Genomic DNA, 24,682 nt, shown 5'->3' with positions numbered 1-24,682 from the left:
TCACAAATAATATATATAAGAAATATATATATTCGACTAGTTCATGTAGGCCCAAAATCCAAATATAAGATAGGGCCCTAACGTGAGTAGCCCATTATAGAAGCCCATGATTGTGCTTTCTTGAATTTTGAGTGTTTTGATAAACTAATGGAAACATCTAAGGATAATAAGATCTCACATATAGCAAACACAAAAAAATATATTTGTATGCTATAACTATATTTTGCATAATTGCCTTCCATAGTAAACATAAATATATATATTTCGCTATACATATACAAAAGAAAGCAGTTGTATAATTTTGCTATACATATACAAAAGAAAGTAGTTGTATAATTTGCTTTGGTATACATATACAAAAGATCAATTGTATAATCTGTGTTTGTATAAAGCGAAAAGGAGAGAAAGACAAAAGAAATCTGGGCAGGGGAAGATCGTATTTGTATAATCATAAGTGTATAGGATGAAAATATATGCATTTGTATTTGTATATACAATTTTCTCTCGATTTATACAAACACAAACACAAACACAAACACAATGTATACATTTGTGTTTGCATAAAGTGAGAGAGGCGAGTGAGCGAGCGAGCGAGATCTGGGAGAGTGGCGAGCGAGATTTGGCAAAGGGGAGAGAGGGGAACGAAAATATATGTATCTATACAATTTTCTCTCGCTTTATACAAACATAAACACATTTTATACATTTGCGTTTTTGTATAAAGTGAGAGAGACGAGTGAGCGACCGAGATCTGGGAGAGTGGCGAGCGAGATTCACCAGGAGAGAGGCGAAATAACAACAGTTTGCTATGGAGTACAATTAAATCAAACTATATTTATAGCATTTAATTTGAATTAATAATTTGCTATTATATACAATTTTCCCTAATAAGATTTACTTGAGCTTAATTAAACCATTGAATATATATTTATCGAGTGCGAATAAATATTTGTCAACATAAATAAAAGTGTTGGTTTTTATATACCTTATCTATTTTTCTTTTTGAGTAAAAAATTATTTTGTATCACATGAATATTTGCTCTTATATATGTGTGAAGAATATAATTAAAAAGATAAAAGAAAATGGTTCTTTTTACTTAAACCATTTGGTATCATGATAATATTGATTCGATTAATCCAAATTCGTGTGTGTGGGTTTTAGAAAAGGGAAAAACACTTTTAATTAGCAAGGTTTTTTTTTTTATTTTCATAACTTAAACTCAATATCTATAACTAGCTAAAAGCGGAAGAATCACATTTATCCCACCATCAAATGGTGGGTTCTCCTTGTAATTTTATGATCACTTGAAACAAAGAAAAGAGTACACTGGAGACTCAACATCAATCAATGATACTTATTGAGTATATTTGAGCAGTCAGGTGCACTAAAGTTTTCGCTATACGCAAAGTTCAGAAAAAGATTCAATCACACCTATATATTGTACGTAACTTTATTTTGCATTTTTGTCAAAGATTGTTTTCAAGACTTGAACCCATAATGAACTTTAAATTTCGAAGACACTTGTCTTTTGCTCCAACTTTGTATAGATTATATTTATTTATCACATTATATTATACATCTAGAATAAAGTTGATGCATCTTTTTCAGACATGCGTACATGAATTTCACAAACAAAAAGACAGAAAGATGTTTTGCATGGCCAGTAAAAAAGTTTGACTAATATAGTTTGATTTTCTATCTAATTCTTATTATATTATTATGACTTGGTCATATAATCACTACTTGGTTAATATATTCTTAAATTTTGATGTAAACAAAAAAATAGTTATTTCATCATCGTCTTAGAGAGAAATTATTATGATGTGACTACAATTTAATCCTTTCACCTTAGAAAACAATCTATGAACAAGCTTGGTTGTGTTTCGATCGAATAAATAAAATACACTTGTGGTTCAATATTAATCAATTATCACACTTATAATTAGGCTCACGTTTATAACTTTTTATCAAACTAAAACATTTAAAATGCAAATACTATTAAATGTTTAGGTTTTTAGGTTTAGGTTTGACAAAGCACAAAATTGAACATATAATCCTATTACTCCCTCCATTTCAAATTAATTGAATTGATGAGGTGTTTTACACCCTTTAAGAAAAGAAGATTAAGACATACACTATGCATAACTTTTCATTTTTACCCTTATTAATTATTGTCAAATTTATGATTAAAGTAATTTCAATACTGACTAATGAAGGATAAAATTGGAAGAACATTCTAAAAGTAGTCTTGAAAATTGAACAATTAAGTTAATTTATTCTAAAAGTAGTCTTGAAAATTAAACAATTAAGTTAATTTAAAAAATGAAAAATGTTTCAACAATTCAATTAATTTAAAATGGAGACCAATTCAACAATGATATAAAAATAAAGATGTGATTTTGTGGAGAAATATATAGAGTCAAAAAGACAAAACTAAAAAAAGTAGTTTAGATATGAATCTTTTCTTGTGGAAATTAAATTCCATATTTTGACATAGCATAATTAATGTTAGTCTGTATTATATACTAAAGTTAGTTGAGTATATAAGAAGGCTTCTAATTAAGTCTTTGTCAAACTACTGTATATATTGAAGACTTGAATGCCTCTATTAGCAGACAAGAAGGCGCAATATGTGCTTTCTATGTTTGTTTATAGACTTGATGAGGTTCTAAAAAGTTGTTGGTTGAGATCGTGAAATTATCGCTCGAAAAAGTAAGAAATAAATTCTTGTCTGGTCATAAGACGTGTGAATCAAATCTACATTTGAATTGAATTTTATCGAATTCATAAATAGAACTATAGCTACATCCATGATGATCATATTAGATCAAATTCAAGAAGAACTAATTAAAAGTTATGTCCTTTAATTTTGGATATATATAGATAAGTAGATATTTAAACTTGTATAAATTTGAAGAAGTAGACACGCGCGTCTAAAATATGTATGTGTGTGTCTTACATAGTATAACTCAAACTAATTCGAGTGTATCTCACACGAAATGACATGTAGGACGTGTGTGTCTACTTGTTCAACATTATACAAATTTATAAATGTCTACTTAGACATACTAAAATTGAAGAACATAAATATTAGCTAAATCCAAGTGAAAGACATGTTTATTATTGCCTAGAGGAAAACTAGAAATTGCTAAATCAATATTCAAAGTTCAAAATAATATCAAACAGTAAGGAATTTTAGTGGTTTAGCAATTAATTAAGAGTTCGATTATCCACCTCGTAATCCTCTACCTTCTCCCTTATATAATAAAAGAATTAATTGAAAAAAATATATATCAAAAGTCTCTAATAACACTTGACACTACGCGGCATGTCATGTGTACGTATAGTATCATGCCACATGTCCATGGGAGATAACATAATATTTATTTGTATTTTATCATAATTATTTTCAAATCATGTCCTATTTTCGAATAGTTCAGGAGTATATTTGATTCATTTCCCGATTAAAAATAAATTATAATAAAGTTTTAAAAAAATCACAAAATATTAAATTACAATAATAACCTTAACGTACAAGTTTGCATGTGTTTATACTGTTAAAAAATAATAATTCAGTGGGGACCTAATGCATACAATCACGGCAACAATTGCAGAAAGCAATGGAGACTTTGCTTTTGTTTTTCTGTTAGCAACTTTTAATTTTATAATCCCAAAAAATGTAATTATTATTTTATTAAAAGGTGATAAGGCATTTAAATCATCTGTAATTTTCAATAGATTTGCATGAGTCAAAATTGAGAAATTTCTTATGCAAAAGTCCAAGCTACAAAAAGCCCCACACCATTTTTTTTTCTATTGATCTAACATCACCCTCTTTTTATTGACATTTACTTTAATTTCCAAAACTTATCATATTAGACAAGTTGATTTTTTTGTCCCCTTAGAAATATGGTTCGGGATCAAGATATCTCGAGATTATAATTATCTTATGATTTACATGAAAAAAATAAATCAACTACAAAAAAGTATTGAGGAGAGGTTATTAGACAGCACATGGCGTGCAACTTCATATTACTGAGAACATAACTCTAGATAGGAAAAAGTGGAGGTCACGTATTAGGGTAGAAGGTTAGTAGGAATAGAGTGTTATCTTGTCTTGCAAAGTTGTAGGTCTATTAGTGCCTATTGTCGTAGTAGTCGTACCATTATATAGTTCTTGCCATATATTGTTTATTGTATTTTTGTTACCACACTATTTTATTGTTGTTATTGTTTCTTTCTTGTAAACTTTGCATTGCTTTTCTTATTAATTGTTATGCTTCCGTCATTGTTTTCTTTTTCTTTACTTGAGTTTGATGCACTTGAGCTGAGAGTCTCTCGAAAACAACAGGTCTATTTATACGAGATAGTTATTATAAGGCCTACGTACACTCTATCTTCTCTAAGCCCAATTAATCAAATTTTACTCAATATTTTGTTGGTGTAAGTTAAAGTAACTTTTGCACTTTTATAAATAGTAGTGATAGCTATATATTTTCTATAGTGGAGAATTATGGAGATTGAGAAATTAGTGACATTGTGAGTGATTTATTTTTCAAAATAGATGTATTATATTTTGTGTAGAACGACATTTACGCTATTTTAATTCTTTTTTATATTTATGGAAAGCTATATGGTTTGTTAATAGCCATTGCACAAAAAAAGGAGAAATTTTTTTTAGTGCTATTATGATGGAGCTGTTAATAGTAATTCCATAGAAGAGATAGAGTGTACGCGATGTTATTCTTATTTTTTGGATAGAGAAATTATTTTCAATAAATTTTTAGCTTAAAAAGAAGGGTATGCAACACGAAAAATTCTTAGAAGGCCACCCCATCATCCTAGTATTAGTACTTTTGTCTAACACACTTAACTTTATAGCTCTAATGGAATACAAGTATTAATGTTAGTACGATCATATCAATGTTAGTGTATAGAAGTTAAACTCATAACTTCTTCATGAGTATAAGTTTAGTGTGCTGACGGTGAAATATTTACATAATCAGATTATTTAAAAGATAATCACAAATAATTTAATTTAATTTAATAGGTTATTTACTATTTATTAAAAATTAATTATCAATAATTGACATAAGTTTTTATATATATTAACTAAAAATAATTAATCCATTTGACTATTTATGTAAAATTCCATTATTCCGATAATATATATAAACTTATGTGGATGTATATAACTTAAATCCTTCCATTAATTTCATCCTCACATATATGAGAATTGACTTGGCTTTTCTTCAAAGGAGGTCACATGTATGAAAACTTGGCCTTATTATTATTTTTTTTCCATTCACAAAGAGGGGTTATCTTTTGTAAAATTAGATAAACAAGAAGGGCAACATGGGAATTAAAATGAAAGAGAATATCATACTTTACAAGATTTCCCATATTTATATGCATCTCCTTTTTGTAAATACTCTTCTTTATAAGTCATATAACATTTATTGTTTGTTGAAAATTGAGAAAAACTTCTTCTCTTAGTATAGATTATTAAAAAAAATTCTCTTCTATATTTAGTTTGTAAAATTTCTTATATTATTAGTGGTTCCATTTGGTTCATGGATATTGATCTCCCTAGGGTTATTGGGGGTGGTTATTATTATTATTATTCTCGATTAATATTATTCAACTATTTCTTTCTTCATGGCAAAAACAACTCAATCCAAAACTCTTTTTTTTCTTCTTCTCTTCATTTGGTTACTCATGAATATTTTTCCATCTAGTGGAAAATTGGTCACCATGCAAGTCCATCACAAACAATCAACTCCTACTGATACTGATACTGACACGACCATGACCACGACCACAACCATGACCACGACTACAGTTAGTACCGGTGGGACCGGTACGCCGAGTCGAAAATATTATGGAGAGGCTCTTCATGAGGTTCCTAGTGGTGCAAATCCGGAGTCCAACAAATGAAAAATTAATTGCATCTTATTGAGCAATTTGGTATTATTAATATTATAATTATGATTATGATTTTCTTTTTTCTTCTTTGTTTTATCACAAAAAAAAAATATTAGTATGTTATACATGGGAAATTATTAGTTTGTTCTCTTATGTTTCTACTATATGGTATTAATGTTTTTTAATAAATAAAAGTGGATTGTATATATTCCCCCTTGATGTTGTTAATGTTCCTGATGAAATCTTATTAAAATATTTGAATGATCATCTGGTTATATATTTGAATAATTTTTTGGTTAGTTTTTCAATACCCTACTCAACATTTTTGGAAAATAGACAATTTAAGGGTTTTTCAAATTTGTGATCTAATCGAAATTGAAATTTTAAAAAGAGTTATGAGCGAGAAGGAATAACCATTATTGATGAAGAACATGTTAAACCCTTCTGTTTCAATAGAGGTATGAGTAACGAATGAATTTTCAGATTTGAAAAATTCGATTTGATCACTTTTTTACTAAAATCTTTTTTCAATACCGAATTTCAACTCTTTTTTCAAAGTGAAATACATCCTCAAAAACATAACTCTAACTTTTAAATACTTTCTTTTTTTTTAGTTGATTTTTAAAATTTAAATGTAGATGTGAGTGAACACAAAGGATGTTTGATGAAAATTCATGTCTTGTGATTCTTGAATTATATTTTTTAATGCAGTGATTCAGAGAGAAAAAAGTTGGAGACACCCATAAAATACAGTTGTGTCAGATTTTCTTTGCTACAGATCATGTTTTTTTATATAAAAATTTTTTTATTGAAAAATAATGTTACATTTGAGTTTTGTCTGTGTCTTGTCAAAAAAGTGGCCCATGTACAAAAAAGTAGCTGCCTATGATAAAGAGAAAAAAGTTTAATGAGTTGATATGATTGCATAATTATTATTATTTATAATATATAGTGTGAATTAAAATCATGGGTGGTTTTGTCGTATTTGTATGAAGCTTGATTAATATTTTAAGATGTATTTTTAATTATATTGACATGAGAAAGATTATAATTCATAATATATTTCGTATAGTTTTCAAACATCTAAATATAAAATTTAAATATTGAATTAATCTAATTCAATGTAACTCCAATGATTAATCAAATTGACTTTTGTGAAGCAAAATGTGAGACAAGTAAAAGTGAAAATGAAATATATTCTACTTAATATTTTTTGTTAGTTGAGTTACGTTTCAAGTGAGTGGTAGCCTAGACACCACAACATATGAATTTAAATTTGATGAGTTCAATTTTTAATAACGCTAGGCATTATCTTCGAAATGATATATAAGTTCAGAATTTAATTTATTAAATTTTAAATTTTATGAATTTAATTTTTAAGATTAATACAACTGATCACTAATTACATATATATTTTTTTTTACATAATTTAAAGCACACATTCATCATATAAACTTTAGAAGATTTTGCATAATTGAATTAAGTTGTCTTTAATATATTTTGTTTGATTTGTGAATGTCCTTTATAATAAAGATTTTAAATAGTCTAACCGAACTATTTAATTATATATGTGTACTTAATTTAGTACCTTAATCTTGAAGATATATATATTGACTTAATTTTATACATATCCAAAAAAAAAAAAAAAAAACTACTGTAACCTTTTTTTTCAAAATTTCATGTTTGATTTGGTCTTTGTGAGGTCCCAATAAGGGATGTTCCATCTACATCAAACTGAACATTTACTATGGTATTTTTTACAAGACAAATAGAAGCTGCCAAAATGTAGCCTGGAAAAACAGTATTATTTTTTATATTAGAAATGTTATTTTTTGTTTTCCGTGTGATCGATGTTTGGTATTTGTATTAAGGGTCGATTAAATTTGAATTAATTTGGTTGAAATATTATATATTAGAGGTAAAACACTCTTATCAAAGGCTGTTGAGGTCTACGGCCCGATTGAAGACGAGATCGATCTTTAGTTAAAAATAAAAAAGTAATATTTACCACTCCATGATATATGTGTTCGGTCCCTATATATGTATTATACTGTATTAGCTTGTTGACACATGTGGGTAAACACGCAAGAGGGGGAAAATATCAGGGTCGACCAAAGGATCAAGCCATCAAACCTTGGGTTTTCGGGTCCCAAAATTTTTGGGGGTCCAATTTCCTTTAATTCGGTGTTTGATGGGAATTTGTATTGAATTTTGAGATACGCCAAGTCGATTAAAGTAGAAAATGCTTTTTAATATTATCTTCTTTTACTCTCAAACTCAAAATCTCTAGTTAAAAAATGGTGAAACTTAATTTTAATCTATAATTTGATTCTTTTAAAAAATATGAAGCAAAAATATAAAATATTCCGTTAAAATTAAAAATACTATTCCTACTTTAGTAGTTGATGCAAAAAGAAATAACCAAAATATTACGAGGAATTAATGATGTTTTCTTTTTTGTGAGCAAAAAAGATTTTAGAATCTTCCAAAAAATACAATATTTTGTCCCAATTTTTGGCCCCATTTGACAATTCACGATGACCAAGAAGTAGCTCGTATTCACTTTTTTTTTTTAAAAAAAAGGTGAAAAAAAATGGGGATGGGAGAAGAAGGCACAAAGATGGGATATCGAACTCTCATTAATAAAATAAAAATTCATATAGTAAATCAACTGAGCTATCAAGATTTTCTAGTAGCTTGTATTCTCACATTTTCAATTTTACACTTCTTTCAGCATGGTTATATGTAAATACTCCTTCTGTGCTATTTTAACGGTCACTAAAATAATATTTTAAGAATTACCAACAGATAAATTTTATAGTTAAACAGCGAAAATTGTTGTTAATCCATTTAATAGTAAATTATCAAAAAAAAATTATGTTAGTTATCAACTATTTGGCGAATAGCAATGAATTCTAATATTTTCTTCTTGTAGTTATGGATATCTGAATAATCTTTTCTTATTTCTGTATTTCTTTTCCATGACGACTAAGAACAGGCAATTCAAAAATTTCACTTCTAATTTTGGACCTTAACATTCTGCTACTTATGATGTTTCACGATTAATATTGGAAATGAACAGAGAAGTGATGGAACATGCAAAACCACATATTGAATTACTCCATTGCGGCATGAAATCAATGATGTCGAGTTGGCTCCTATGCTGCTAGCTATGTCCTAGTTGACCCCCCCTCCCCCGACACATTGGAGGTTCCATATTATGTCATCATAAACACCGGACTAAAGGACAGTTGGGCAACTCAAGCGGACCACCTTATCTTATTTCAACATATGGATAGAAGGGAGAAGTTTGTGAAGATAAATTTATTATCTATATCTCCGATCGAATGAATGGAGGACCAACTAATAATTTGAATTTTCATGAGCGTTGATGAATTCTAAAGTGCCTGTCAAGGACGCTAACGCATATGCCGAGATGATCATCACCACATTTATCCGCACTCGTCGTTTACCTCAAATAACTAAATGCAAAACATCTATGAACAATGAACTTCTTCTAGTAATACTGAATTAGTCATCATTTTTTGTTCCTGAGCAGTGCGCATGTATTCATGCATATATGCATTATTAATATACGAACAACACTAGTATAGATACTTATTAAATCGAATTTGAATTATATATACTAAAAATGTTTACAATTTTAAGTATACCAAGAAGATAAATAGCCAAATATATCTATGAGGGTGGACGAAATATTAAATTACTCATTTCGTAGGTTTTTAATTGTTATTAATAGAAGATATTAATTATATTGCAACAATGTGGCAAAAAGAATAAAGTATATATAATTTTGAAAAGCTCTTCAATAAAGTTTACGTACATATTAGGTCTAAAAAAAAATGTTGGTTATGTTATACTCATGTACTTTTTGCTTTTTAACATGCTGAATCAGTGACGCAATCAGAAATTTTATAAAAGATATCCAAAATTATAATATTATATGCGTGAAATAATTTTTGACTGATATATTTTATACAATTTTTTATATACATAATATAATTTTGTGATGAAGACTATATGTTATTATGCCACTGGTTGCAATTTATTTGCTGTAATAAGGTGTTATCACGCTCAAAACTCATTCTAAAAGGATAAATGATCATGAGTAAACTTTCGTATCACCAAAAAAATCATTTTAAATCAATTTTCTAAGGTATAATATATATATTTTGGATTATTATATAGACTAACAAAGAATAAATAATAAGAATAATAAAGTTATTTAGTAAATGAAATAATTTTCTTTAGATATTAAGAGGCCTAGGATAATGATTTTCTCAATTATTAAAATAAATTGTTGATGTGTTACTATAATTTCGTTAAACTATTCAAAAATTTCACTTCGAATTTTGGACCTTAACATTCTGCTACTCATGGTGTTTCACGGTTAATATTGAAAATGAACGTGCGGAACCACACATTGGATTACTCAAGTGCGGCAAGAAGCCGCTGATGCCAAGTCGGCTCCTATATGCTGCTAGTTATGTCCTACTTGGTCCCCCTCCCCGACATGTTGGAAGTTCCATAACACGTCATGAGCATCAGACTAAGAGGCGGTTGAGCAACTCAAGTGAACCGCCTTACGTTATTCCAACATATATAGGGACAAAAGGGAGAAGATTGTGAAGATTGTCTTGTTATCTATACCTTCAATTGGTGAATGGAGGACCGATCGATTCAGATTTTCATGAGCATTGGTGGGTTCTAGAGTGCCTATCAAGGACGCTAACCCATGGGAGTAAAAAGATGTCTGAAATTAGATATGTTGATGTGTTTTGATTGTTATTTAGTCCTCTGTTTCTACTTTCAGGAAATCGATAGGAGGGAGAACTCTATTTATAATCCTTTAGCATACTTGATGCATTTACATTTTGAGAAAACTATGGCTCAACTAGAAGTCAATTTTTGTAAAAGATTGGACATGTCCAATCTTGAAACTTTTGAAGAGGATAGGCATTTCATAACATGTGTTTTGTTATTGATTATTAATATACGAGGTAGGGATCATGCCTAACCCTCTGCCGACCTGAAGGTGGATTAAAAAAAACTAAAAAACTAAATGCGTGCAAAACATGTATTTTTGATACACACATTTATCACTTATTATAATCATGAATAATTAATGATGATGGTATGTATAATAAACTTCTTCTAGGAATACTGAATTAGTCATCATTTTCTGTTCCTGAGCATGTTACCAATTTATCATGCATATATGCATCACTAATATTCGAACAACACTAGTATATATACTTACTAAATTGGATTTGACTTATATATATTGATAGTCTAATTATTATTTTTATCTCATCAGGTCAATTTATTTGTTTGTCGAAGTACTAGTATGTTATGAAAAATTACATTTTCTAACTAGTCTACTCAAGTATTGATGAACACGGAGTTATCATATATTTATATTATTAAGGGGAGATTGATAAAGACCAATAATTGAGATAAGTACAAACTTGAGAATAGAACTATATTTATTAATGATGACAAGATGGGCAAAAGCTTTTGCTTTTAACTCAACAACAACAAAAGAAGAATATATGTATGATAGATATGAACTTGTTTAGTTACTAGGAATACCAAATTTCAACAAGTTTTTTCAAAGAATAACAACTAATAAAGGTGATTAACCACTTGATATAAGAGCACCTAGGGCACTTCTAAGAGTAAATAGGAGAACATTACTACCCCTTGCTTATTATTGCATGCAAGAAGAGTGAAACTTTGTTGATCAATGAAGACCACCACCAATGCCGCCGCCGCCACCAAAGCCACCGCCACCGCCACCGCCACCACCAACTCCACCTCCAATACCAGCACCAGCACCAGCACCAAATCCTCCACCTGCTCCAAAACCTCCTCCTGCACCTCCACCACCACCTCCTCCTCCTCCACCACCACCACCACCACCTCCAACACCTCCACCTGCACCAAAACCACCGCCACCTGCTCCACCACCAATTCCACCACCTCCTCCGGCTCCTCCTCCAATGCCACCACCAGCACCTCCTCCAATTCCACCACCTCCTCCGGCTCCTCCTCCAATGCCTCCACCAGCTCCACCACCAGCACCTCCTCCTCCGGCTCCTCCTCCAATGCCTCCACCAGCTCCACCACCAGCACCTCCTCCAATACCACCACCAGCTCCACCACCAGCACCTCCTCCAATGCCACCACCAGCTCCACCTCCAACACCTCCTCCTAGACCACCACCACCTCCAAGACCACCACCTGCACCACCTCCTAAGCCACCACCAGCTCCTCCACCAAGACCACCACCTGCACCACCTCCTAAGCCACCACCAGCTCCTCCACCAAGACCACCACCTGCACCACCTCCTAAGCCACCACCAGCACCTCCACCAAGACCACCTCCTCCGCCTAGACCACCACCACCTCCAAGACCACCACCTGCACCACCTCCTAAGCCACCACCAGCTCCTCCTCCAAGACCACCTCCACCACCCGCACCTCCACCTAGACCACCACCAGCTCCTCCACCAACACCAAGACCTCCACCATGTTTAAACCCACCAAAACGATCACCAAAACGACGATGCTTAAATAGAAACTTTTCATCATCTTCAACTCCCCTCGTAACATCATCACCAAACACCACATAACTTTCCACAACAAACACAAACAAGAGAATTAATACCCCAACACTACGACCAGATAATAAACAACCCATAATTATATATATGACTCCAACTCTTAAACCCTATATAACAAAAGAGAAGTACTACTAATAATATCCAAGGCATGCAAGAATGTTTACAATATGATCCTATTATATAGTGCAAGAAAATCACATGGTAGGTCCACTTAATAATTACAACTTAGAAGTGAACTCAACTGTCACCTTCTAATGAAGTAAATGCTTGTGCTCTCTAATTGGGCAGAAGATTTAATTCTTGCAACTGCCCCTCTCCCCCGCACACAAACACAAGCATTTACTTCATTACTGCCTTTTAATTTGGTTCTGGGAAATTTGACTTTTACGGTATCTCTTTCATTTATATAGATAGTACTCCAATCCTCTGATTCATATTAAGTGAATTATTGGTATGATTGATCATCTTTTATGAAAAATATTTTATGGTACATGAATAAAGTGTTACTATTTAGTACTATTTTTATTTTTTTTAAAACTATTCTCGTAGAAAATGTGACGTAGTTAAGAACCTTATTAAATAAAGGATAAATATAGAAATCCTGATAATTTTCTTGAATTTTGAATATTTCACTTATTTTGAACTATATATATAAAAAAAACTCAACAATTCACTGAACATAGATCAGAGGGAGTTTAATTTTTCACCGAAGCCGCCCTTGATGTGAACCTTGATATACATTGTAAAATACAACTTTTTTTAGCAAATTGACATGAGGAAAGTTGCAATTTATAGTTTTTTCGTATAATTTTTTGATATCTAAATTTTTAATTATAAAATATTAAGTTGAATTAATCCAAATAAAATTAATTAAATTAACTTTCGAAAAGCAAAATATGTCAACAAATTTGGGATGAAGAGAATACTTTTTCCTGAATGCATGATTATTTATAATTTCTTATACTGTGTAATGTATAATAAGTTAAACTCAAATATCATACGTGCAAAAACTTAAAATCTTACTAAAAATATTAGGTTAATTTACGCAAATATCCTTTTTTTCAGCCACCTTTATGTAATATTTCAAAAACTATGCAAAATATAGCTCTAATTGGGACTAACGATTAACGAAACATCAAATCGTCTACTAATATCCTAAAAATAAAAAAGATGATCATTTACTAAATAGTTTTTAGAGAGTGATAACTGATGAATCCGCGTCTTTTTAAATAATTAGTTGACTTGTGTACTAATTATTATATTAAATCAAAAGTAGAAGACTTTTTCTTTTATGTATTGTGATGTTATCTTGTGGGTTGGGCTCTGTATGCCATTAATGGTGAAATTTAATCAACTTCCTGCCAACAGTTTATGCTTTCTCTTTCTGAGTACAGATGTAGATAGCTATTTGTTTGAAAAAATCTTTGGTCTAAAAGTATTCATGGCCTTTATGAACCATGACTTTTGTTCCTATCACGTCTTTTTATGTAGATAGTACTAATACTAATATTGTTGTTATCGGTTTGTGTGTGTTTCGACTAATCTGTCATGTGGTTAATGTCTCTTTATATAAGTGCGTACTACCACATGGATTGAGTAATTCTGTCATCAAGGTTTAGATTGATGAAATGAATTATTCATGTACGTTTGATATGCGATAATATTGTTTTTATCTATTTGTGTACGTCTCGACAAATTTATCATATGGTTATATATTGTGTCTGTATATATGTAAGTAGTCCATATGAATTGAGTAACTATGTCATCAAGGGTTAGATTGATGAAAGAATATATTTAGGAATCGTTTGATACACGGGATGAAATATGTAAGCTTGTGATTTTCTATAAATGTATTTTATCATACCTTTTATATGGGATATTATAATCTCACTATTTTAGTTCAATTTTGTGATTAGCTAATATATCAAATAGAATATGGGATAAAACTAATCTCAAATTTTATCCTAAAACGTCTATTATCCTTATCTCACATACCAAATGACTCCATAAGTAATTGTTACGTTGCATTTTGTAGTATATTTGGGTCAATTTACGTGTGTATCTTGACTAGTCTACCAGATACTTGCTATAGATGTATATCGGGTAACTTTATCACCAAGATTTTAGATAGATGAAAATAATTCATCCAGTGTACATGTGAAATCTATATGAAATTTCAATTACTAGCATAAACACACTTCTCGAAATTTCTGACTGCTCGTTAGATATGAAATAGTTTTCGCATATTTTTATATGTATCTTAATTAATTCATCTAGTGTTTTGATATCTTCCACAATATACGTATCAAGTAACTCTATCAAAAGATTTAGATTGATGAAAATAGTTTAAAATTTAATTGTTGTATCTACATATAATTTCAACATTATATTTCCCAAAATTTCACTCTTAACACGCTTGCTTTTTAATTTTCGCAAAAATAAAATTTAAGTAACAATCAAATGTTGGATCGGCATGCATCAGTCTATTTAATGAAGTGTTACTAGTAATTAACTATTTGTGCAGTTTAAATTTATTGAGCTGAGATGATATTTAATTCTAAGTATTATAACAGGAAGATAATTAAATAGCCAAATCTATCTCTGAGGGTGGACAAAATATTAAATTACTCATTTCGTAGGTTTTTAAATGTTTTATTAATAGAAGATATTAATTATATTGCAACAATATGGCAAAAAGAATAAAGTATATATAATTTTGAAAAGCTCTTCAATGAATTTTACGTACATATTAGATCTAAAAAAAGAATGTTGGTTATGTTATACTCATGTACTTTTTAAAATGTTGAGTCATTATATTAAAATTACACTTTAATAGTGTAATTGTTGAGATCAGGGACATAGCTAGAAATTTTGTCGAGGGTGTCCAAGATTTAATATATATATATATATGAAAAATATTATACATAATATAAATTTTTGACGAAAGGTGTCTAATTGACCACCTGGACTATATGTGGCTATGCCACTGGTTGCAATTTTATTTGTTGTAATAAGTTGTTATCACGCTCAAAACTCATTCTAAAAGGATAAATGATCATGAGTAACCTTTGGTATTACCAAAAATATCAATTTAAATCAATTTTCTGAGGTATAATATATATTTTGGATTTATATTAGACTAACAAAGAATAAATAACAAGAATAATAAAGTTATTAAGTAAATGAATTAATTTTCTTTAGATATTAAGAGGCCTAGGATAATGATTTTCCCAATTATCAAAATAAATCGTTAATGTGTCACTATAATCTCGTTAAACTATTCTATATCAATTATGAATTAGTTTTTACCACAAATTGTGCACTTTCTGTTAACTCGATTACAAATTGTAATGTAATTAAGTAATGTGGTGGATGGTGACATAAACAAGAAGAAATAATGAATAAATAGATGCAAATCTAGTGTATCATAGGTTTAGGTAATGTGCTGGTTATATTAATCTTACTTAGGTATTTTTTTAATGCACTTCGATTAAGTCATCAGATATTTATTTTTCTTTTGTTAATTAAGATAGAAAGTTATTTCTAATCATAAAAACTAGATGGATTAGGGAGAACTTATGTATTATCGATCGCTCTCTTTTTCTAAAGTTTTATTTTTTGACTTGTGGGGAACAACAAACTCATAGAGTGTGGTAAGATGGTATTAGCATACCATTTTAGTAATGAGTTAATTTTGAGATTATGTTAGATTTAAGACCCATTTTCGTAATATAATTAAGCCAAACCGATCTTTATTCTTGGTTTACCCAACTTTTGCTCCAAATATTATGGTATACACTCGTCAAATTAAAGAAACAAAAGCCCATTTCATTTTATGGACCACTCTCATAGGCCAATATAACGAACAAACAACAATATACAAGTGAAATCTTACAAGTGGGGTCTAAAGAGGATAGAGTATATGCAGACCTATCATTACTTCGTGGAGGTAGAGAGATTGTTTCGAAAGATCTTCGACAAAAGCCAATATAACCTTGTATGTCAAAACCTTCTTGTTTTATTCTAAATTGCCCAACCAACCTATTCTTATAGTATTAATCATGTAAAATTAGCTCTATGATAATAATCATGACATTGTTAATGAAAAATAGTTATTATTATGGAATTTCACAAATTTACAAGTGATATCCATGATAATACTAGGTAAGTTTCATCCGTGAAATTAGAAACTTCGTAAAATTTGTTATTTTTCTATTATAGAAACTAAAAAAATGGTTATTTGGGATTTATACTCTCTACGAGTTACTCTAAGGGGTCATTTGGTATGCAGATTAAACGATTATAAAATTATAATCCCTGGACTGATGGAATAAAATAATTTCAAGTTAAATGGGATAAAATGGAATATGCCAAGATTAAGTCCGAACAAAATTTATACTGCACATTTGGTTGACAATTATAAACTTATCCTGAGATAAAGTTAGTCGCATAAATTTTATCTCAAACTTAATCCTTGGATATTATCAAACCATCACTAAAGTCAAAGAAGCAAAAGCCCATTATCTCCCAAGGTCCATTTCTCATGGGCCAAAAGCCCAACTTATTTTTGGGCCAAAAGCCCATTTCATCCTCTGTATATCAAAACCCCTCTCATTTCACATTCCAGATAGCTCTGACGAACATATTCGATAAATCTTGATCCTTCAAGATGGAAAATGGCCATGAAGATCGTGAAGAAATTCAAATTGAGGAAATACCAGATGAATTTCAGTGCTGTGTTTGCCTGTAATCCAATCACGAATTGATTTTTTTTGAAAAAAATTCACTTTGAAATGATTTCTTGAATTGTCTTCTATATATGTTAATTGATTTATTTTGTGTATTGATTTTTTGGTTTGTTTGTTTGTAGGGAACTTTTGTATAAACCAGTTGTGCTAGGTAAGTGTATGATGAATTTATTTGTTACTTTGATTTTAATGGTTTCTGTGAGATTGATTGATTTTCTTGGTTGTAGGGTGTGGCCACATTGCTTGTTTCTGGTGTATATTCAAAGCTATGAATACTTGGAGGGAATCAAATTGTCCCATTTGTCGACACCCATATCATCATTTTCCTAGTCTTTGTAGATTGATGCACTCTTTGCTTCTAAAGTTGTACCCTTTAGCCAGTGCAAGAAGGGTAAAACAAGTAGCAGGTGAGTCTCTGCTGAATCCCAATTATGAGTTTATCATTTTTGGTTTTTGTTGAACTCGTAAGATCAATACATTTACTGTTTTATGATATTTGAAAGTCTTGAGCTTTATTTACACTAGTATTTAACCTGTGCAATGCGCGAAATATTAAAGAAAAATTAATCATAGTGAATTGTCTTCTTGTTTGTTTAATGAATTTCCCAATGGTTATGAGTTAATCATATTCGCTTTTGTTGAACTCGTAAAATTAATACATTTTTTGTTTTTGGATTTTAGAAAGTTTTGAGCTTTGTTTATATGAGGGGGTAGAATCAGAATTTGGGTTCATTTGATATAATTGTTGACATTGTACATGGTAGTAGCCCCTAAGAGAGGAAATTTTAAGTACTTGGGGTAGTAATCCAAGGAAATGGAGATATTGATGATGATGACACACGTCGTATTGGAGTGGGATGGATGAAATGGAGGCTCGGTTCCAGTATTTTGTGTGATAAGAATGTGCTACCAAGATTGAAAAGTAAGTTCTATAGTGTGGTGGTTAGACCGATTATGTTGTATGGGGTAAAGAGTTGGTCAGTCAAGAATGCCCATCCAAAAGATAGAAGTAGAAGAAATGAATATGTTGAAAAGGATGAGCGAACATATTAGGAGAGACAAAATTAGGAATGAAGATATTGAGAACAAGGTGGGAGTGGCTGCCGTGGTGGATAAGATGCGGGAAGAAAGACTGAAATGGTTCAGGCATGTGTAGAGGAGACACATAGAATATCTTAATGAGGAGGTGTGAGAGGTGCTTGAGGAGAGGCAGAGGTAGACTAAACTCTAAAGAAGTATTGGGGGAGGTTATTAGGCAGAACTTGACGCAACTTTAGCTTACTGAGAACATAGTCTTTGATAGGAGGATGTGAATGTCATGTATTAGGTTAGAGAGTTAGTAGGTTGCCGAGCGAATTTCTTTTCCGTATTAGGAGTATTAGTATTATTTTTTAAGTTGCTTATCCTTAGATCTTTAGTATTATCTGATTGTTTCCTTCACTTCATTTATCTTAGTACATTTGATGTTGTTACTGTCTGTGATTACTGCTTCTTTTTCATCTCTATTTGAGCAGATGGTTTATCGAAAGCAACCTCCCTACCATTACAAAGTATTGGTAAGGTCTGCGTACGCACTACCCTCCCCAAACCTCACTTGTGGGATGTGATTATACTGGGTTGTTGTTGTTGTTGTAGAAGCAACATACCTGTATTTACTATCAAGTCCATAATTGATTCATTGTTGGCCACTTCTGAGGATGAAAACAATCTAATATAGATTTTTCAACTTTTCTACATTTGGCAAAGTTCCCTCTCTCCCATTTGATATGTCAAAGTTACTAGTGCAGGGTCAGACACTTTTTCTGTATTTCTTATGTAAATTCTGTGCATACTAGTTTTTTCCCTAAAAAGTCAATGAGTAGACGTCCACTCTCAACCTTGAGAGCTTGATGCTTGACTATTGTACTAGGAATTGTGCTTTTGGAGGTAGTATGATTATCTGGTGATCTTTTCTTATCCCTAGAAGTGTTTAAGATTATAACTCTAAGTTTACTGATGTCTTTCTTTTTCCTTATTGCAGAGGAGGAGAAAGAAGTAGGATCTTGCTCACCTGAGTTTGATGATGATTTATTAAAATCCCGTTGCAAGACAGATCTTGTTCCGGACACTGCTTCACCTCATTCTGTCTCGTTGCAGAAATGTGGTTCAGCGGGAGAAGGAGATCATTCCTACATAGATGCAGTTGTTCCTGCAACATCGAGTTCCGAAATTAATAAGGACGCAATATCAAAGAATCTTAACTTTGCAGATGAACATACCAGTGCAAGTGAAAAGCAGGTGCTTATGACAGATTTGCTTTGTGGCATCTGCGAGCTATTGTTATGCAAACCTGTAGTTCTTAATTGTGGCCATGGTCAGTTCAACTTCCTCCAACTATTATGTTGATGGCTTTAAGTTTCCATTCTCCTTCTCTTATTATGCTGCTTTTCCTTTTGTTAGTTTATTGTGAAAATTGTGTGATCAATCCTAGCGACAAGCTCTGTAGATGTCCAGTTTGCCAACTGGAGCATCCAAATGGATACCCCAACATTTGTTTGATTCTTGAGCACTACCTGGAGGAGCAATTTCCCGAGTTGTATGCCGAAAGGAAAAGAGCATCAGTGGAAAGATCTGATTGTCAGATTCCATCAAAACGTATGTTGATACTTCCTTCTCCGTATATAAACCATACCAATAGTGTCTCTACACCATTTTATCGTAAATATCGTAATATGATATTGATTTGACACATGCACAATTTTATGCTCATCTTTTATGTAAATACATAATCCACATACAATCCATCTCAAGTTTCAATGATATTGAAAATTTAGAGGCTACAATCTCTTGTGCATTTTTGTAACTCGGCATTATGTACGAGTGTGGATTTGATTCACTTCATTCCAGATCTTTCAGGATGGCCACCTTGAGGCATTTGACTTCTTTAAGTAACTAATGCTAATTCACTATACTGGACTAAGTGGTGTCAATTTGTTATCTTCTTTTTGCATTGGATTTTTGATATGTTTTACTTGAGAGTTGAGCCGAGGGTCTATCAAAACAACCTCTCTACCTTCTCAAGGTAGGGGTAAGGCTACGTACACACTACCCTCCCCTGACCTCTCTTTGAGGATCACTCGATAAGTTGTTGTTGTTGTTGTAAGAATCCATAGACTGTATTCAACTAATTTGGATTAACTTAGGCTTTTTTTTCTTTTTATGAAGTAAAACTTAGTTGTTGTTGGTACGCTTAAGTGTGAGAATTGGAAAGCCTGTAATTTTAGAGAGCCCCTAAATCTTTTAAGGCAAATTGTTTAGCAATATTGGAATGAAATAGGTCTGAATAGAGCAGAAAATATAGAAGATTCATATTGCCTATACCAACTAGTTTAAGATTTGAGTGTATCTGATAAGGTATTCTCCTCTGATCATTTTTCATTTTAAAATAGAGATGTACACTTGGGAATTTTCGTCCATTAAGCTTCAATTTCATTATTAACGAGCTTTTAGTTGTTCCCTTAATTGTTCCTTTCTTGTAGTAAATACATTCCAGCCAACTAAAGAGATCAGAATGTAGGAATTACAAACTATATAAACACCAAGTTTCCCTTGGATTATTGTCATTAACAATCATTTAACTTGAGAGCATGTCCAATGCATTCGGCATTTTCTGTTGTATGTTTGAAATATGGGAAAGCAAGAGTAAGGGGTCAGAGCAGATAAAGGCGGAAGTTTGAAAGAAGATTTTAAGAATATTGAGTGCACACCCCTCGGGTTGTGGCCCTTCCCCAGACCCTGCTAACGCATGATGCTTTGTGCACCAGGCTGCGCTTTATGTTATAATGGTGACTCACCTAGTCAAAGATTTATTGTTATTAGTGTAGCAAAGGAATTCTGTGATGGAGTCTGGTGGAGAGAAATCCTTCTCTTGTTGGTTGTACTAGGTACATGCACCACCAGTTCTAGAACCTCCTGCTCTCAATGGTTAATAGTTAAATAAATACTCATCTTTTCTTGTGAGGGGTGGGGTGGGGGGAGATATGTTAGAGCACACTTATTTTGTAAACCAATTTAAGAAGCATCGGATGCAAAAGCAGTGAAATGAAGCATTTGGCAGTATCCTTGGGAATTAGAACTGTTCGTCATATTGCCTTGATTCAGCTTTCATTGGCCTTCTATCACAAGATCCTATCTGGTATGACAGGAAATCGGCACGAAGCTGCTGGCTGCAAATCAGTACCTGGATTTGATCTTTCAGCATGGTTAACGGGTGGAGGACCACAGGTTCATTTTGGAGTCGGTTGTGATTATTGTGGGGTAAGATTGATTGCTCTTCTCATTTGTCTCCCAGTTGTCCTACTTCTGTGTACTTCTATCTCTTTACAGGAACAAGTCCATAGGGCCTACAAGAGGCTGCTAGATTGTTTCAGACTATTTAGTTGATTTTGCAGCTTAAACCTTAAAGTTAATTGTTTTCTCTGGTGCTATCTTGAACTTGTTTCAAATGCTATAAAATTGAGAGGCCAATATATAGAGCACGTTGTTTCTTGTAGTTACTGAATGGTTGTTTCACAAGAGGCATCAATTTTCTACAGTAGTAATGATTACTTTCAGCATTTAAACTGCGTTAGAAGATTATTATTTTTTTGATAATGGTAACATTCTGTATATTAACAAGTATACTATACCAACTGTATAGTCCCCCAAGTCAGACAATTACTAAACAGCTTGCTTTGTTTCTTCTTAAATATTGTCTAGGACATCAAAGATACCTTCAGTTTGTACTAAACATTTCTGTTTACACAAAATAGTAAAGAGCTAAGCAATTCATCTTCAGCTTCTGAATGTTGCACAGCTTATCCTCAAAACACCTCTGATTTCTCTCTCCATACAACCCTCCATCTCTCCTTTTGTTTGGACAAAGACCCTTCTCTGCCCCAACTGTCTAGTACCTCCCTTGGGTTTCTTTGCATCACCCACCTGATTCCCCTCAAGTTAATGAATATTTCCAGTTCTGATCTGTCCATTTGCAGCGTAAAAAGAGATGGTTGGCTGTCTCTGCCTCTTCCCCACATAAATAACATCCAGAGCATAAGTTAAATCCCTCTGAACTTTTGCTGTCTCAACACTGCTTCTTTGGCCACAAGCCAAGAGAAGCAAGCAACTTTCAATGGGATCTTCACTTTTCATCATCATTTTCCATGGCCAACAGCCCACTTGATTATTAACTTTTCTCAAAATCTTGTAAGCCTCTCTCCCCGTTAAAGTTCCTTGATTCTTTCCTAGCCATACAATAACATCCCCATTCCCCAATCATTTAGGAGTCTTCTAAAAGTTGAATTCCATTCTTGTTCAGACCATCTTCAGCCACTGTTGCCTTCTGTTGTTGAATAAACAAAAAAAAATGTATATATCTGGGAAAGTTTGTTGCCCAGTTCAATTGTCCAACGAAAAAGAAGTCTTCATATTCCCCACTTTTAATCTTTTTTCGCTCATCATTTTTTCATTCAATCAAAACAAATGACTTGGTTGTGGGTATTCTTTGACAGGATCTAAAAGATAGGAATGTGAAGTGTGTCAAAAATAAAATGAGAATATGAAGTTTCTTGCACTACATAACATGCTATTTTGTGTATCCTTTTTTATGAAGATGGTGTGTCAGAACATATGCTGTAGTGGCAGGAAATCAATTCTTCTTAGATTGAAATCTGAACTTGTCTAAATTAATGATAAGAAATAACTAAAAACCAAGAAGTTATCTAGTTAAAGATGTGAACTTTCTAATTATTCAAGAAGATTTGTGTAAGTGCAGCAATATTTAAATGATGACTAGCCTACATTAAAGCACCTTGGTTTTAGTTTCTTCAACAGTAGAAAACTGAAGTTTCAATTATATGGTTTGAGTTGGAAGTTGCCGTTTGAAAACCACACACAGTACTATAAGAATTACAAGGGTAGTCCCCTGGTGTGTCCCTTTTTAGAAATTGGCTTTAGAAGCCTAGAAGTTTTACAGTATTTCTATGAAGGGAGTCTAATAGCAAGTGAAGTTCCTTTTTGCAAACTAGATATAACTGACTTTGAAATCTGCAGATGTGCCCTATTGTTGGGGAACGATACAAATGCAAAGACTGCACGGAGAAAATAGGCTTTGACCTTTGTGAAGGATGTTATAAAAGCTCCTCAAAGCTCCCGGGCAGATTTAATCAGCAACACACTCCAGAACATCAATTTGAGTTAATACAGGCACTTCAAGTGAGAAATGTTGTACTGAGGCTTCAACCTGAACGATTAGAAGGGGACGACTCCGATTTCCAACTTGAATACGGAGAGCCAAGGTCCCTTGAGCTGCGGCCCCTGGAAGAAGATTCCTCAGAGACCAACTCACCTCGAGACGGTCAAGTGGGGAACATATCCTCAAGTGGTACTGGAGACGATGATGGAGGGAGAGAATCTGCAGACAGAGATTAGGTAAACGTTACTTTGACAGTTGTGGTTACTCTTTGTGGTCAATATCTCGATCAGACTCTGTGAATTAGAAATGAAGGCCCTAACAACCCATATGTGAATCGCTTTTCCAGTTCTACCCCTAGTGGGATTTGCTCTATACTGTACAGCTTTATATTGAGTATCAAAGTTGCTATGCGGTTGGACCTTTTGTACATTGTATTCGTATAATAATCGAAAAGAGAGTTATGCTTCATGCAATCTTTTTGAAAGAGGAGATCTGATTCTGATGAATGATTACTGCTGTTTGAGTTTCTTATGTTCTAGACATGGGATCTGAATGCAACCTTAGTTACAACAACTATGACTCTGTCCTAAACAAGTTGGGGTCGGCTATATGAATCCTCACTGGTATCTATCTAGCCCTGCTTTGTTGACCGGAAACCTCTGTTTTGTTGTTTACAAGGTAAGAACACATCGAGAGCCAATTGAGTCGATCAGAATGTTCTTGTATCATATTCCCAAGTTACAATCTGTGATCTTCCTGAGTTTCTCTTAGAAAAGGATGAGCTCGATAGGCTTCCGACCAAGTTCCCCAACAACAGCTTAGCTTAGTAGCTTAACTCGTTCTACTGGATGTTTGTTAGTAATAATCGTTTATCTATACTCTTCTTTCCTCAGCCAAGAATGGCAGCATTGTTGGTAATGAAATAAGACAGTTTATCCTAATACAAGCATTAGTAGCTTCTCGGTCTAACTTGGACTAATCCCTTAGCAGGCAAGAAATTCCTACTAACCAGACAGAAAGTAAGTTTCCACTCACTACCAAAGCGCTGTCGCACCTCTACTATTTTCGGCGTAACGAGGTTTTAGTCTTTACGAGGGCACCCCCTAGCCAGATTCAATCCCAAGGGTCAATCAAGCCTTTGTAACTAGTG

The 24,682-nt window shown here is 32.4% G+C and overlaps 2 protein-coding genes across 2 annotated transcripts; one reads left to right on the top strand and one right to left on the bottom strand.

Moving 5' to 3' along the window:
• Positions 1-11,406: 11,406 nt before the first annotated feature.
• Positions 11,407-12,715, bottom strand: LOC125870400 (glycine-rich cell wall structural protein-like). Its single transcript, XM_049550829.1, has one exon. It carries the CDS (start codon positions 12,648-12,650, stop codon positions 11,691-11,693), a length of 960 nt encoding a protein of 319 aa, XP_049406786.1. The 5' UTR covers positions 12,651-12,715; the 3' UTR covers positions 11,407-11,690.
• Positions 12,716-17,202: 4,487 nt separating this feature from the next.
• Positions 17,203-24,043, top strand: LOC125870390 (E3 ubiquitin-protein ligase PRT1). The gene is made up of 7 exons (XM_049550815.1): positions 17,203-17,319; positions 17,444-17,472; positions 17,549-17,728; positions 19,342-19,674; positions 19,761-19,955; positions 21,505-21,617; positions 23,391-24,043. The coding sequence occupies exons 1-7, from the start codon at positions 17,243-17,245 to the stop codon at positions 23,766-23,768; spliced, it is 1,305 nt and encodes a 434-aa protein (XP_049406772.1). The 5' UTR covers positions 17,203-17,242; the 3' UTR covers positions 23,769-24,043.
• The last annotated feature ends 639 nt before the right edge of the window (positions 24,044-24,682 follow it).

This window comes from Solanum stenotomum, chromosome 7 (assembly GCF_019186545.1).
Source record: "Solanum stenotomum isolate F172 chromosome 7, ASM1918654v1, whole genome shotgun sequence".
Lineage (NCBI taxonomy): Eukaryota > Viridiplantae > Streptophyta > Magnoliopsida > Solanales > Solanaceae > Solanum > Solanum stenotomum.
Note: the sequence above shows the minus strand (reverse complement) of the source record. Positions and strands in the feature narration are given on the sequence as shown.

Bases quoted from the DNA above. Each gene is read 5' to 3' on its own strand.
- LOC125870400 (XM_049550829.1), bottom strand. From the start codon at position 12,650: ATGGGTTGTTTATTATCTGGTCGTAGTGTTGGGGTATTAATTCTCTTG.
- LOC125870390 (XM_049550815.1), top strand. From the start codon at position 17,243: ATGGAAAATGGCCATGAAGATCGTGAAGAAATTCAAATTGAGGAAATA. The intron at 17,473-17,548 runs GTAAGTGTATGA...TCTTGGTTGTAG, and splicing joins GTATAAACCAGTTGTGCTAG to GGTGTGGCCACATTGCTTGT. The intron at 21,618-23,390 runs GTAAGATTGATT...TGAAATCTGCAG, and splicing joins TCGGTTGTGATTATTGTGGG to ATGTGCCCTATTGTTGGGGA.